Source organism: Leguminivora glycinivorella, chromosome 5 (assembly GCF_023078275.1).
Source record: "Leguminivora glycinivorella isolate SPB_JAAS2020 chromosome 5, LegGlyc_1.1, whole genome shotgun sequence".
In the NCBI taxonomy this organism is placed as follows: Eukaryota; Metazoa; Arthropoda; class Insecta; order Lepidoptera; family Tortricidae; genus Leguminivora; species Leguminivora glycinivorella.
In genome coordinates this window covers 14773653-14790979 of record NC_062975.1, presented here as the reverse complement: position 1 = coordinate 14790979, position 17327 = coordinate 14773653, and the positions used below count along the sequence as shown (strand labels likewise).

Genomic DNA, 17327 nt, shown 5'->3' with positions numbered 1-17327 from the left:
CACCGCTACCTACGAGTGATTCCTGTTATAGAAGTGTTTTGAACACTGCAACGGACTTCTTCTTTGTCGTATCCTCATGGCTGAGGTGACGAATGTGGACACTCTTCACCAGTTATCTCCAAGCCACTCGATCCTGGGCCCGGTGCATGTTGTCACAAACGTTATTCTGTCTGCCCAACGTGTGCCCATGCTTCCACTTCTTCGCTTCCTTGCCATTCATCCCGTGATTGTGAGCTTCTCTAGACTATCTGGTGCGGTCCTGCTCAGATGGCCAAAGAAACCTAGCACACGTTGAGTGCAAAGACTACGCCGTAGCATATTTGTAACGTTGCTTGGATTTTTATGTATAAACGCATATACTCGTATGTATTTCCCTACAATAGCTACTAATATTATAATTAGAAATTTATAGCGGCAACTTTAAAAAAAAATCCTTTAAATAAAAAGATTAATAAGTCTCACGTTTCTGGGTTAAAACGCTTTTGACTTCCAATTTGCCACCTTGAATTTAGAATACGTTTTCGATAGCGAGAATGTCACTATATGAAGATAGTATAAAAACTATGTACAGTAGGCCATTTTTTTCAAAGTTGTCCACCCCACTTTTTTTGGATTTGGAAATTTTATGTGGTTTCCACTCAGAATCGCGAGCTCTTTCAATCCTAATAGGAGAAAAAAAGTGTCCCAAGGTTTTTTCCTATTCCGTTACCATTTTTTCATACATTTTCTATGGCGGTAACGGAACGGAAGGTTTGAAAAATGTATGGAAATCTTGGGACATTTTTTTTCTCCTATCAGGATCGAAAGACCTCGCGATTCTGAGTATGAATCGCGTAAAGAATACCCATGTTACAAAAAAAGTAGGGTGGACAACTTTGAAAAAAATGGCCCCAGTAATGTCACATCAGCAAACGATCGTCGGACGAGTATACATGCGTAAATAGATAAATAATAGGATGGTTTCTCAGTTCTTACTTACATATATCATGAGTAGTTAGCTCACAATTTTTAAATTGTTCCAGTCGGCGTCGGCGCAAGCAGCGCTACAGGCCGCGCAAGTGATCTCCAACAGCGCGGGGGCGGCGCTCGTGGCCGGCGCAGGCGCCGCGCTGCAGCCCGCCAACGGCGGCACTGAAATACAGGTAATAATCAACTCTCCTCTCCTCACACATCTCACATGACTCTCCGCAGCCTTCAGATTCGTTCATAATCTTTTTTATTGTGTTCATTCACCGTAAATAATTCTATTTTTTATTATTATTTATTTGTCAATTGATTTTGTCTTTTTAAAATGTTATATACATTTTATACAATCTAATTTTGTAATACAGTAATCTTATGACTAATGAACAATTCGAATGACTTTTAGTTAAAGCTGAAACTATATTAGCATCCGGACTTTCTGTAATTATACGTCCCAGTTAGACACCACAAGAGACACGGTGCCTAACGATTACACTTAATTACTTACCCATAGTAAAGCTGATTACGTGGAACGGGCCGAATCCCCAGCCGATGCTCGAGAGCCCGAGCATTCAGTTCACAAAGACGGGCTCGCACAATAAGGCCCAGGGCTCAGTCCCAAGGCAGCATACCTGAATATTACTCGGACGTTATTGTTTCTAGCCTACGCGTCTACACTCAAGCGCTATACAGCATTCAACGCCTATCAACTGTTTTAGAGAACAGATTGATAGTGTCGGGGGATTACAGTCAGATCTTGTTTTATGGTTACGCCGTATCGCTGAGGCATTGTATTGTGTTCTTATTATTTATTATCAACATTCAGAATGAAGAAACAGAAAATTTCACATAAATATTGACACGTTTCACCCGCGTCTATCTATAATACATAATTATGTAGATTGTAGATACGGACAACAAGAATGAGAAGAATACATGTTGACTTAATACCATCTAATATCAGTGTCAGATTGCGTTCGAATTGTACTTTACATATAAATAATAAATATCGACTAATTACCTCTGTACGCAATGAACAATGACTCTAATGATTAATAATGTTGTCAACAGGGTGGCCCCAACACAGTTTTGCGAGTTATCATAGAACACATGCTCTACCCCATAGTGCTCGACGTGTTATACTCCATCTTCCAGCGATACGGAAAGGTGCTCAAAATTGTCACCTTCACCAAAAACAGTAAGTATATCAACGTACAAAACGTACTTGAGTTCATTACTAATTCCAGTCCAACTGTAGATTTGTATAACGTCAAATAAACTCCGAAAACCGGCACTGGTTTTAAATACTGGATTTAAGCAAAAAATTCACTCGCACACTACCCTAAAACAAGTACCAACACGACCGCGTTTTCCCGAAATGTTTGGTATGTAGATTCGGGTTGCTTCTACAATTTGTTTTACAGGCACTGAACTTGTTTACCATTCAATTTGTTAATCGGCTGCAGCTTTACAAATATGAATATATAGGTAATTCAATTACAACCCTTAATTAACCAAGAACAATGTTTTTTAAACTGGAAATGAGAGCTCTACCGACTGTATTTTTAACGCTGTAGCTTCAACACGCAATACTAAATCGATGATACGCCGAATCAAACAAACCAATCAGGATTACTTTAATCACAGACTCGTTTTTACCTATTAATAATCGAATAGCGTTTTAATCTTTTAAATTAAATTTTGCGTGGATTATAATAGTGATAGATTTACGAAACATAACACAGGTCCTAAATCCAAGGGCGCAATCCGTTTAAAATTTAAATCGTACCCTCATGCATATCCTAAATAAATCCGGCGGCACACGGGCAGGTAGGATAGTACATATTTGATAAGGCCCCGCGGCTGCGGACGGCCCGAATGCTCACTCTCGGCTAATTATTATATACCTAGTTAAGAAGCTTATTTCAACTACATTCCGATCTTCCTCGCTGATGTAATATCAAGCTTGGTGTGACATTTACAAACCTAATAGCATTAACAATAAGTCCTTTATCGAGTAAATGTATAATCATTTAAGCGAAATATTTGGAGTAGAATAGGTACTGTAGGTATTCATTATAACTTAATTGATTCTTAAATCAAGATCCCTTTTGACTTCTTGTTATAATTAGTTAAATAACTTTGGTTATCTCCTTTCATCTAAAATAAGCAGCGGAAGGGCAAAAGTAAACTGAAGGAAAAGTACTTGTAAAATTCAACGTTCGGAAATCACGGTTTATCAAAAACTATTTGAAATTTGAAGCGAGTTTCGTAACGTGTACTTTTGTTCAGAAAAGCTCATAACTTGTCGATATCACGACAGTTGCTCTTCTAATGCAGCATTTCCAATTTCCGTGCGCCCCTTACCCCACCACTACAGGACCGAATAGCAAGGGCAAGCCCAGGTGAACAAGAGTATTCTGGAAAAACCAATGTACTTTCAGATGGATGTTCTTTATGATTTTACGTTATCGGATATCTCACTTATACTGGCCACTCAACCTTTTACACTAGTCCAAAGTGTGATGTAAACTGCAACCTATATTTTGCAAGCAAAAACTTCGTAATTTAAAAAAAAAAGTAAAAAAATCAGACTTTTTTTGGTTTTTGCCGTTTTATTAAAAAACTATGCATTTTTGGTCAAAAATTGCTGCGTAATGTTGAAAGCGCATTAAATTTCAAACAGTTTGACATCTTTTTTTATCATTGTCCGTCAAATATTTTTTGAGATATGAAGCGTCAAAAAAGAGCATTTTTCCCCTTTCTATGAAAATATTCGTTTTGCTAATATTTTGAGACAGATATCAGCAAAACAACTCAGGTTGTAAAACAAATTGTAAAATAAAAATGTAGAAAATTTCAATAAGACCAAAAGAGTGCCAGTTATTTAAAAAAATAGGATTATATCATAAGTCTAGTATGACTGGATCAGAAATAATCGGTGGATGGTAATGGCCAAATGGGATAGTTTACATATATTTACAGGAGGCGCAGCGAAGAACGAATTATTATTATTTGGGGGCTGTTCAAGTATTACTCAGACACATATTTGCGTATATCAAATCAACATTTATTTAGTAAGTTAAGTTTACGGTCAGAAAGACCTCAGGCTCGCCGCTTGGCGGAAAAAAAAATTTACGAGTAGAAAACCCTCATTAATTGAATCAGATTGTTCCGAAATTGTTCTTGTACGGACTGGTTTTTAAAGCATATCACTGAGAGTCAATAACATCGATGCAATCTCACGAGCGTTGTCGTGGACGTGCCCGAATCATAGTATTCTCCGTTTAACGAAATATCAATACATTAGTATTTGTTGTATTGCACGCGCAGGTCTCTCACCGCCGCGCAGGTGTAGTCGGACCATAACTCGACAGTATACACGCTTGTACAAAAACTGAGGAACAGCTGTCTTTTTACGCTGTCACTACATTTGGCGAATCTTCTAGCCAACATGTTTGGACTTACTGCGGTGGCTCGCCTCTGCCTTTCTATGTCCTCCTGGTCTTTTAAACTGGAAAACAAGATATGGCCAAGATATTTGACTTCGTGTACTCTCCGCAATTGAACTCCATCAAGCAAAAGAGGTGGTGGTACATGTGTGGGCATATGTGCTGCCTCCATGAGGATAAATTCAGACTTGTCCGGATTGTATCTCATGTTATGCTGGCTGGCGTATCTCTCGTATTCTGCAAGTAACTTACGCATAGCTCCCACAGATGGTGCTAGTAGGACCATATCGTCTGCATATGCGATGTGATTTATCATTTGCCCATTGATGGAGCAGCCAACCTCGGTACTGGTCAAAGCCTGCGACAGCCCATCCATGTACACGCTGAAGAGAGCCGGAGACATACTGCCTCCTTGTCTCACGCCACAGTTTAGCCCGCTGGCTGTGGACAGAGTTGACTTCCATCTTACTACGTTCTTCTGCTGGGAATACCACTTCTCCAGTATCTTAATAATTGGCGTGGGAGCTTTCCGTTCCCGTAGTTTATTCCACAGCAATTGATGGTCAAATACAACTCAAGTGGACTTTCTATCACTACAGGAGTTGTGCCATTTGCTCGCAAAGCGAATATGATAACTCTAGAGATCGGAACGACATAGCGATCTTTTTTTCTAACTCGCCGCTAAACATTCGTCATTGTCACAGTTTACGGTAACCGGGCATTTTCAAATCAAAGTGAGTTTTACAAGCAACTGTATTATGGAACTGACTCAACGATAAGCAATCTTCAATATCCGTTTCGATATCCTAAATATTTTATCTATCTTTGCTTCCTGATACAAACATTTTAAAATTCATAAGTGCACACACTATACGACGTAAGCATTTAAAGAACGTAGTTCCAAAAGATATAAATCCTTGCTTCAATTATCCTGTCGCCGTGGAAGCAAATAAACCACATCCAATTCAATACGTGGGTGCCTAAAGTTAAGTAACGTTATATGCTTCGACGAACGAGTCTTTTCGGCTAAGTATCTTTTTATTAGCTTTGTAACGTATATCTACAATAGAATGTTGCTGAATGATTCCTATTTAGAAAGGTATTTGGTTACTCGAACGAGATTAAATTTAGGTAGGCATGAATTAGCAGTCAAAATACTCTGCTTATTTGCGTGACGAATACTTATTTTAGGAATTTCGGGCTCGTGAACCGTCGATCGACGGCAAATACGGCATGATGGTTTACCTACATTTGAGATTTAATATTTCACCCTTATTTGTATTTACACTTTCGACGTCACATCTCTAATCGGACTGTTACTGGATTTATTTGAACAATTTTCTCATCAAAATTCTATTTGCGTTTTCCCTATTCACGATTCTTATAAAAAACATGAATTGCTGTTATTGCCGATTTGTTTAGTTTTCACGTGTTAAGCCAAATAGAGCATCACGCTGTCGATTCAGTGTCGTTGTAATAAATCTTCTGTAAAGCAAGAAACACGGTCAATATAAATGACTACCAACATAACTTTCTTAAGCAAAATTAATATGCGGACGCTAGTGTTTGCATTTATAACGTAAAGTAATAATATTTATATCGCCCAGCATCCAAGTTAATAGGAATAGAGTGCAAACATAACGGACCGTCGCTTATGAAGACTAATTGAATAGCGGTTACGCCCTGTTAGCGCACGACCACGTCCTGGCCGGGCGCGGGCGCCGGGCACCGCCATCAAACGCGTTTCTAATCCCGAAACAAATCTCAATGAAGAGCGCAGAGTCGCCCTAATCCTACCCCACTTCCTTGCCCCCTCCCGGCCCCGATTGGCTTTATTAAGGTGTAGTAGACCGCTACAATTATTATGCGTACCCTGTTTGCGGTGTCGTGTCTATGTCGCCATAGGATTCCGGTAATTAAGGATTTGATCTGCGACGGATATCGTCTTTGCGGTCTCTTTGTTCGCACTAATAACATTCACGTTGATCACTATATTCTAATCCGTTCAGGAATCTGAGCGTGATTTCGTTAGTGAAACTTGAATTATTTTAGCGTAGCTTTACATAGTCATTGCAAAGACTCGGATGGCTCGAGAAGCGCTTTGCTTGCCTGAAAAGGCTCTCAAATTGCAAGCGAAGACGCATTCGAGGTTGACAGGGCCGCTCGTTTCGGGAGATGTCGTGATTCAAGATATCAAATTATACAGTAATCGGCTGGCCGGAGGGCCATGCCTGCGCTTAATATTTACCGAGCGGAAGCCGCGCTACACAGCGAAATGTGGATTACGAAATTTTAATTTTAACCACAACTTCCATCTTCTGTTTACCCAGGAATTGATGTTTAAATATTCCATAAAGTAATTGCGCGTTCCGGTTGAATTTTTGATGAAGCATTATGAAACCGCGTGCAGATTGATTGAGACCATTTGAATATCTTGCGCGCAATCGGAGCCGCAAGCAGGGTTATTGAATTAGCACTCGAATGTTTCAGCCCGGACGAATAAACGCGAACAGAGGGTGACCGGCGACCACTTCACCAACTTCTACTTTTATTGATGTTATTCGGCGCACGACCAACTTTTGTATCAAATATTCAAAGGCAAATTGTTTATGCCTCCCTTTGCCCCATGAATTCAAATCGGATTAATTTACCCATTACAAATAATTGTTTTGAATGGGGGATTTCAAACTAGTGTCACGTTTATTTCGACGACTAAGCACACTCTTTGATGTTTAGGGTAGTCAAGTATCTGGTTGTACACGTACGAAATGTTTTGTTAACTATCATGCCGAGCGGTAAACACGCACGTTCCTCTATGATCCTTGAAAAGCCTTTTATATCCTTGAAAAGGAATAAGGAAAAGGCTCGTCTGTCCTGGGGGAACAAAGTTTCGTGTCGTATTCTCATACGGAGCAAATTCTCACTATTGAAATGGCTTAGAGGTTCGTCTTATACAACTATGAGTGACTGATAAAACTTTCTTCGCTACCTGGGTATTGCCCTGGACACCTAAACGATAAAGATTATCTTCTCAAAGTAGTATTAAATATATTTCGTTAGAAAATATCAAATTACCATTATAAATTAATTTTAAATAACATTTATAACAAAGGTTCACTTTCTTTTCCATTGTCTTACATTTTTCCTTATTTACCGTATAATTGCATAAAAAACTCCAATTTTCGACAATCCTTTTATGCATTCCATTTTAATGTAACATAATGGCCGACCAAAAGAAATACGATGCCTTAAAGAGCATTTAACTATGTATGAAGGAGACGGGGCATTACTTTTAATTTACGCCGACATTTCTTACCTCCAGTGGTTACTGGTTATTCGTTCTATAGGCACTTAAGGTGTAAGAAATTGTTGAAGGTGAGGCGGGCCTAATAAATAATTTAACGAGTTCCCGACATCATCATAGCCGAAAATTTAACAGTTTAAAATTCGGAAAGCTGTAAATTACTTTTTCTTATCTTTACTGGAAACCAAATTATAATAGGATGATCTGGTTTTAGATAAATCAAAATACAATTATTATCAAACCGATAAAATACAAATTCATTATGACTTCAAATATTGTCATTGACTTATTTTTATTATTTGTAAATACATGAATTGTATTCACAAATAATAAAAATAAGTCGACAACCGGTCTGGCCTAGCGCGTAGTGACCCTGCCTGTTGCGCCGCGGTCCCGGGTTCGAATCCCGGCAAGGGCATTTATTTGTGTGATGAGCACAGATATTTGTTCCTGAGTCATGGATGTTTTCCATGTATATAAGTATTTGTATATTATATTTATCGTTGTCTGAGTGCCTGCAACACAAGCCATCTTGAGCTTAACGTGGGCTGAGTCCGTGTATCTGTGTAAGAATGTCCTATAATATCTATTTATTATTTATTTATTTAATTAAGTCCTTAATAATAATGTTTTAAAATTATGGAAAGTGATTATATCGCGTATCATGAAATTAATGGTCTAATACGAGTAATATATCCCAACGTTTTGAACTTTTGACTCTTACGCCGTGGCTTGCGTGGGCGACGGTCGCGCGATGGTCGCGCGACGGCGATGCGACGCATACAAAATCAAACCTTATCGATATGGAAGTATGAGAAGCAACGGCGACGGTCGCGCGACGGTCGCGCGACCGTCGCCCACGCAAGACACGGAGTTACAGCGTTCGTGGTCAACGGGGAAATATTAAGATGTTACTTAGTACACTCTATAATTCGTTTAGGTACATGTTTTTATTTCATGAGTAACTACCGCACAAACCGAAGTTATTCGAACATGTATTTTTAGAAACTATAATGCCGATAAAATTACGCGACCTTTGCCACTTAATAAGTTGAATAATAGGAATTTTGGTGTATAATGTTAATAAGTCATTTGATATGATACTAGAAATTTTATAGATTTAATAAACTCTTAAGGCATCCACTGCCAACATTTTCGCAGCGCTACGGTTTTGTTCCACGACTTTTCACTCTCCGCTCAAACAGTATTATAGTGTTAGTAAATAGGTAGTTAATATGATCGGGATAGTTTTAAAGCGAGAATAAAAGGCTGTTACTATTCTGCGATAGTAGTGGCCTAAACACTTAGTATTTCATTATAGGTGCTTTATCGTTATTTCATATCAGGAGAGTCTAGGTCAGTCTTAAAAAAACAATACACACTTTTTTCTTTGGACATCGTGTCATAAGGCCTGGGTCCTTGTTCCTTGTCCTGGGACCTAGGGGCTTGTTTTTTTGTCATATTCTTTTTAGATGGACCCTTTAAATAAATCTCAAATAAACGGACAGCATAGTTCTCAGATCTGCGATCCCTAGCTTCACGTTTAAGCTGCTGCTTGAAAAGTAAACTGTAAACGTAAAATGAAAATGTAAACAGATACATTTTTGTAGTTTTTTGTAGTTGCACGTATTGGATGAAGAGTAGTTATTAAGAATATTACCGGTGATAGCCCCTCACCTACGGCCCTAAAAATGTGAATTTATGTTGACCCTACGGACGGCAATGATCGTCGGACTCGTGCCTTAAATTAGGGGGTTAACGCTCATCCGCTCGCAATAAATACACCGTACGAGTGCCACCAACTACCCTTAAGACACTCCACTTATCGGAAAGAAAAAGATAGTATAAAAGTAGTAACTTAATGCTCTTACTATCTTCTGAAGTTCGCGGTATGCCTTTCCTCGCGCATGTTTACGGCTATTTTCATCCTTAATGGTGTTTTCCTCCGTTTAATTTTATTTTCGCCTTACTCAGAATATCTTATTACTATATATCCAATATATTGACTTGTAAGTAGGGTTTGAGATCCGGATATCCGGATATCCGAATTATCCGGATATCCGTTGAATTTGAGATCTAGATCCGAGGTCTCATAGGATCCGGATAAAACGGATAATACGGATCCGTTAAATATGGGTATCTATCCACGCCAGAAAGAATTTTCGAATGAAATTTATGAATTATTTCCTGTATTTTGTCGCCTAAAATTCACATTTATTTAATTCAAATACCCCAGAATATCAAGCTAGGTTAGGTTTGGTACATTACGCCATGCGATGAATCCATAAAACGATATGTTAACAAACAAAATAAAATGAACAGTAAACCATTGTTTTTAAAACTGCTTTCGTTTCTAACTGGATACATCCCACACCCACAGGAATAACGATAAATTATTAATATTGTCTTCGGTTACCGCGATAGTTACTCATGAAATAAAACTATGGAAACGGATTAAATCGCGTATAATGAATTTAAAATACATCCCGACGTTTCGAACTCTTTACAGCGTTCGTGGTCAACGGGTGACTGAGGAAAAATTAAAATGGGCAAAAGCTACCCACTTACAAGAAACCCGTTACCCGTTGACCACGAACGCTGTAAAGAGTTCGAAACGTCGGGATGTATTTTAAATTCATTATACGCGATTTAATCCGTTTCCATAGTTTTATTTCATGATAAATTATTAATTTTCTACAGAGTGGGGCCTGTAACAAAGGCGAAGAATTGAACTCTAGGCTATTCTCCTTATACTGATCAACATTTGTTCGGCGACTTTTAAAAATAACTTGTATTTTGATTTTTATCACCCTTGAAAGTTTTTTCTAAGAGGTAATGTATTGCGAATTCTGTTAAGTCTAAAGTGTGACAGACAACGTCAATGACAACAATAATGGCGTACATTGAAGCTAATATTTATTTTGTATGAAAAATTTAAAATTTAAAGACTTCATAATTTTTAAAAGTCACTGAACAAATGTTGATCAGTATAAGAAGAATATCCTACAGTTCAATTCTTCGCTTTTGTTACAGGCCCCACTCTGTATAAAGCAGAAACGATTGCCATGGATATTTTTAAGCTTAATGATGAATTATATAATTATATACGTAATTTGTTTTATAAGCTGAATCCAGATCCATTTTTTTTGTATTTAATAAGATGAGAGGCATACTAGCAGACAGGTCGCCTGATGGTAAGCGATCACTCCCGCTTATGGACACCCAAAACACCAGACGGATTGGAGGTGCGCTGCCAGCCTTAGAGCTTCACTGAAAAGCGACTGGCAAATATCAAATGACATTTTGCACATAAGTTCAGAAAAACAATTGAAAATGGTATATTAATAATGGTAATGGTATGATAACTAAATATGTGTAACATATTTAACACACCTAATACGTGTAACGCAATAAAATTATATTATTTTATCTTATTTCCTACATCTGCAATTTCGCATGGATGTATTTATTGGCTGTGGTTACGGATAGACGCCCCAGTAAAACGGAGGTATTAGTGAACAACACCCATTACCCCATACCCATACCCATTTTCCCTGCATTAGCTTATGTATGTTAAACAAAAATATTGGCCTACTGTTTAATGTTATATGCTGTACTGTACAATGGCAGTGACATTAAAATTGTGTCGCTTAACTTCAAGCTCGGGTAAATCCATTCTGCTTTTTTTGTATAATCATCCTTAAAACCGAATCGATTTACGCGAGTTTGAAGTCAAACGACACAATTGTATGTTTAAAGTTCGTCTAAAAAGTTAATAATAGACTATATTTATGTCGTTTCGCGAGTTTAAATTATTTTATTTCGGTAACAGTAGCTTTGATTTGACGAAACCCCTATAAAAAGTGACCTTTTCAACACGGATCCGTTTTATCCGAAATATCCGGATATCCGGATCCGGCAAATCTTAAGATCCGAAATATCCGGATCCGAAAAATCGGCGGATCTTGCAAACCCTACTTGTAAGGTAGGTAAACTAAATCCGCCCGCGACATCCGCATCAAAGTTTCAACGCGTTTAAGCGCCGGGGCAATAAATTTATACGTACTCTAAGTTAATAATGAAAGTCGCATGGAAACTTGTTTGGGCGCATATTCGTTAAGTGTTTGACGAGGAGGTTGCACCTGCTACAGGGTTGCGCTAACTCTCAAGGGTTTTGTGCCACGTTGGGCACCAATTTTAACTTGCTTAAATCTTCCCAGATATGTGCTTAGACAAGTGCTTTCAGGAAAGTTTCAGTATTTATTTTCTGACACTTTAGGGAAATATTTGTATTATTTTTTTAATCATCGTTTTCTTCATCATCGTTTTATTGATATTGTTTGATTCCCAATACGTTTAACTTTTCTTTAGAATCATTCGAATGAAAAGTTTTATTCGAACTCTCCTCAATCTTCAATCTCTTTTATATTTATATTTATATGATATATGATCTCTTTTCTATTTATATGATGAGCAGTAGTCGAATAATATTATCAAATTCATATTCAGATAATATGATCTGATCATATACCTAACCGACTTCCTATTGCTCATTTGCACATTCCTGTTTTGTAATAATTATTATATAAGAATTATTTTGTTACAGATTCATTCCAAGCCCTCATCCAATACCCAGACACCGTATCAGCGCAAACAGCAAAAACGGTAAGTACTGTTTCAGTTTCAGTTCAGTTTCAGTTTCTTTATTGGTAAAAGTAAAACATTTTACAGGTCAAGGCAGGTTATCACAGAAATTATAGGTACTACATGTTAAAGGTACATGGTAAGATACTAAAATTACATTATCCATTAACTAATTATAAGAAAAATATTTAGGTCAAATTTACTTTTGTTCAACTCATAATTTTGCAAGCTATAATTACAATTACAATACATTCAAATACATTACTTCATAAATACATTATATATTATTCAATTACATTATTTCATAAAGTCCTCGACAGTGTAACATGCTTGATTTAGGAGTAGACATTTAAGTTTTTTTACAAATAATGAATCCTTACTTAAAGCTGTAATATCATGAGGAATTTTATTATATATTTTGGGCCCGATTACACTGAGAGACTTTCGAACTTTCGCGAGTTTTTGGATAGGAGCAACTAGCATGGGCAACCTACGGCTATTTTCGGAGCGAGTGCAAGTCTTTGTGTAGTTTACAAGGTTTGCTCTAACATATTTGCATGCTTCCAATATATAAACCGCGGGTAGTGTTAGTATCTTTTGGGAGATGAATAGTCCCTTGGCGGGGTGATCAAAAGGTTTGTGGGAGATTATCCGTAACGCTCGTTTTTGTATTTTGAACACCCTGTCGCGGTTCGCGGCAAGACCCCAGAGATCTACACCGCGGATAAGGATGGAGTGAAAGTATCCGTAGTAGGCCTTTTTTAGGTTCGTTGGAGATAGGCTTGGCGCGAGTCTGGACAGGGCGAAACATGCTGACGAAAGTGAGTTACAAAGTTCGTCTATGTGAGAGGACCACGTTAGCCCTGAGTCAATGACATATCCCAAGTACTTAATTTGCTCTACCTGTGGAACTATGATATTATTAACTTTAATATTTAAGTGACTATTTTTGGTATTCCGTAGCTGAAAATGAATAACGTTTGTTTTATCTAAATTTAGAAGCATTCCGTTCGCCGAAAACCATTTACTAATTTCAACCATTGCTGTATTAATTTTCAATTCGAGGCTACTGGAATTGTCAGCAGTGGTTGTATTTCACTATTTGTGAACTTGAACCATAAAACAGTTCGTATTGGCGTTTTAATGACTTGCTTTAAAACTATCTGGAAAGTAAGATTTTTAGTCTTGGCATTAATAGGCTACTTGACCCTTTTTTAAAGTTTGTCTTATATTATTACTTACTGTCCAATTAACCGAAAAAAATATCACTATATTTTATTATGACTTATAAACCGCAAAAAATATTTTTAAATAATACTTTTACGTAATCAGCAGAGATCAGATTTTTGTGCGACATCTCATACTAAAAGTCATTAAAATGACGTAAGTCACTAAGAATGTCGCAAATCCGTCCGATCTCTGGTAATCAGGCAAAAACAACATCAGCCATGTCATCTATAGATTTTCTGTGAATGAAGTCATTCAGTGCTAAAACATCACTTTCTGACACTTTAAGTACGAGGCATAAAGGTCATTATGTCAGTGGTTGAATTGACAAGAATTCTATGACGTCACTAAACGGCCGACAGCGTTCCCGGTGGGCAAAATTAAAAAAAAATTACTCACATTTTTAAATTAAAAATACGTAGTCATCGTACACATTTAATACCCAAAATCATTAAATATTGGTTTCTTATGTCAAATATTGCAGAATACAATCATTAAATTAATCTACCTTTAATAATAGACTACTTGCCTCCTAGTCAAATCAGCTTCTTTTTAAGAACTGTCAAAACGAATTTGAACGACTTGCTAATATGGAATTAATATGAAATCGAATTGAGTGACGTCACGGTCAACTCAGTTACTTTATATATTTCTACCTGACTTATTAGACTTATAGAAATTGGATTTAAAAATAACTTCTGTCCATGTTTTTTCTTATAATTATCTGATGCTTTATTTCGTGAATGGTATAAAATATTTTATTTTAACTACAGTCAAGTTCCCTATTTACTTAATGTACATTTCAAATGTAAATACCAGTGGCGGAGCGTCGATACAACTCGATTCCCAACGGGTTCCCTAAAATTTTCTAGTATCTGTAGAAGTCCATACAAAACAGATGCCAAAAACCCCTCCGGCTTTACCAACGAAAATGTTCACGCCCCGCCACTGGTAAATACTGTTATGTAATTAGTAAAAAAAAACAATAATACGTTGTAATAAGGAAGAGCTATAAAAGTACAAATAAGGGACAGCGGGGCAATTACGACTGGGGGCAAATTTCAGCTACTCGATGTTTTACATTTTAATGCATTATCAAAATAAATAGAGTCCACTGGTCATTTAAGGCACGCATTTTCAGTGGATACATATGGAGCTCAAGTTAATAGTGTAAAACATGTAAAACATTCGATCAGTTGAAAATTGCCCACCTTTACATACACTGTGCTATACCTTCAAATTCACGACATCTAATGTTTTATATTCCAATAATAAAAATTAGCATGTCCTCCAAAGTTTTAACGTAATAATTTGCCATAGTAAACACGGCTTATCAGAATCGTAATAACGTGAACTTTATAGCCAACTTCTTGTAACAATGGCTTTCCAACAATGGTCGAAACCGAGTTTTAATGCAGGTACTTTGTGTGTATTTAGCAACAATAATATCGGTCGGCCGCGTCACCCACAATGGCCGGTTCGCCGGCTGGGACATCATTTTTCTCCACCCAACTTTTCCCATTCGCTATTCATTTGCGTTAGAAGTTGCGCGTACCGTCGCCTACTGCAGCGACTGTTTTAACTTTATTCCTGATGCAGCGTTCAGAGCAAATTAAATTTCGTTTTGCGGCTTCCGCAAACTCGCTTTACGAGTATAATTATTGAGTTTTTGTTTTTTCTCCGTTATGAATCTGTGCTCAAATAACTTTCGTTTAAACCGATAGGAACGGCTGAATTTAAATTTGCGTAATATTAATGTGCCCCATATTTCATTGTTCACGATAAAGCACAATGGAAACTTTGTTGAGCAAATATTCTATTCATCGCCGGCATCAGCGTATTTAACTGTAATACCTCTTACGTGGCATACGCTGCTAATGAATTCTACAATAGTGAGTCGACTATCGGCTAATTAGTTGCTCTTTACGCTCAATTTTCACGAAGCTCGGAGCGTTTGGTGTAATTAACCAACTACAAGCGTATTTTGTATGTGTCTCGTGTTTCTTGATTGCTTTTTATTTTTACTTTTGTGTTAAAAGAGAGTTAATTAGGTTGAAGTATCTTGAGATTAACATAAGATACTTAATGATACTTAAGTACTTATATTTTGCAGTCTAGAGCAAATAGCCTACTTGCTACTTTTCGCATGAAATAAGAACTACCAAAGACAATAAGATACTTAGACATATACGACTTGGTTTGTCAACGCAACTAAATAACAATCTACCATTAACATTTTTTCTATATTCTAAATTCTATTATTAATGTAAATAAATACTTACACACAAGTGTACCTATAAGTAGCTATAATAATCTACACATGTATACATTCCACGCTCTAAAAGCATTCAGCTTATTACTTGACCGCCAGATTAGTTGCCACAAACGAGGAAACCTCTCGTGAAATTGAGATATCACTGCCGGAGCCGAGTGGTGAAAACTTAGCAACGCTAAGCCCCATCAACTCGCCGATTGGCGTCCGGGACGAGAACACTAGTTCTCTTCAACGCGTGTGGGAAGTGATAGTAAAATAAGTCCAACTTGTAGTTTGCTTTGCCGTGAGACAATTGTATGATGGGAAATAAGCGTTAAGAAAACTTCAGTAGCAGGTAACTAATAAAAACTGGAAGTTCAAAATATAGTAAATCGTTTATTGTGGTGGGTGCTCTTGACTTTTGTAGTCACTACAAATATACAATAAATCATCATTTACATATATAACATTTAGCATATGTATTTTTATTAAAGTTTCAGATTTTTTTATGTCACATAATTGACATAACTAATAAATAATTCCTTAGTGATCAAAGCAGTTTACTAATAAATTGCGTATAAATAAGTAAGTTATAATAAAATTATTTAATAATGTCTAGAAATTAACGCCAAGAATCGTACAGTACAGACGAAATGTAAATTAAAACATGTAAGGGATACCTATGAAACATGGATGACATAATCGTATATGTATATTGAACTGACAAGTTTAAATACATTACTACTACGAAATTATTCTAGCTAAGTGCTTTCGCACTTACAAGCAGCTGACATGCAGATCAGATGGAAATTAGAAACCGCTCCGTTTGAGCGTCTAAAACAAGAACGTGTCAATGCCATTAATGGGCAAATTTAAAACGGGGTTATATTCTTTATCGCACACAAAATTAAATTTCCTCAGATAAGCTATGATTTCAAAACAAACTTAAATAATATTGTATGAACCTCGGTAAATTTTTTTATCTAATGGCTTAGAAATAATGATGTCACACCACTGTCACACTGATTTAAACTTACACGATTTTTACACATATTTAAAATTGCAAACGGAACTTATCGCGCATTATTATGTTTTTAACACTGACCTTCTGGGGACAATGCCGTCCTTGAAACGTCGGAGGTCAGTGTTAAAAATATAATATAATACGCGATTAAGTCCCGTTTGCAATTTTAAATGTGAATAATGATGTCACTGCCTATGATGTCTTCCTAATAGCTAAACTGTATGATTATCATCTTGATTATGCCTGACGTATGAAATGCGGACCGAAACAATTTTAATTTATATATGTCTACATTGCCATTAACCTCTCGAATACACACCGACACACGAACGCGGATCCGCATACGAGGAAACCATATAAGGTATTATGAAAAAAATAATCCTCCTTGTGTTATGCCGGCATTTACCACGGCTCATGGGAGCCTGGGGTCCGCTTTGACAACTAATCCCAAGATTTGGC

At 37.0% G+C, this 17327-nt stretch overlaps 1 protein-coding gene across 7 annotated transcripts in view; it reads left to right on the top strand.

Moving 5' to 3' along the window:
• LOC125226170 (polypyrimidine tract-binding protein 1) overlaps window positions 1-17327 on the top strand; it is a 681511-nt gene that overhangs the window by 640140 nt on the left and 24044 nt on the right. For all 7 annotated transcript variants that reach the window (XM_048130080.1, XM_048130079.1, XM_048130078.1 and 4 more), the window contains 3 exons: window positions 1023-1142; window positions 2035-2161; window positions 12326-12384. In XM_048130080.1, coding sequence (XP_047986037.1) covers window positions 1023-1142; window positions 2035-2161; window positions 12326-12384 — 306 coding nt within the window. The remainder of the gene's footprint in view (window positions 1-1022; window positions 1143-2034; window positions 2162-12325; window positions 12385-17327) is intronic.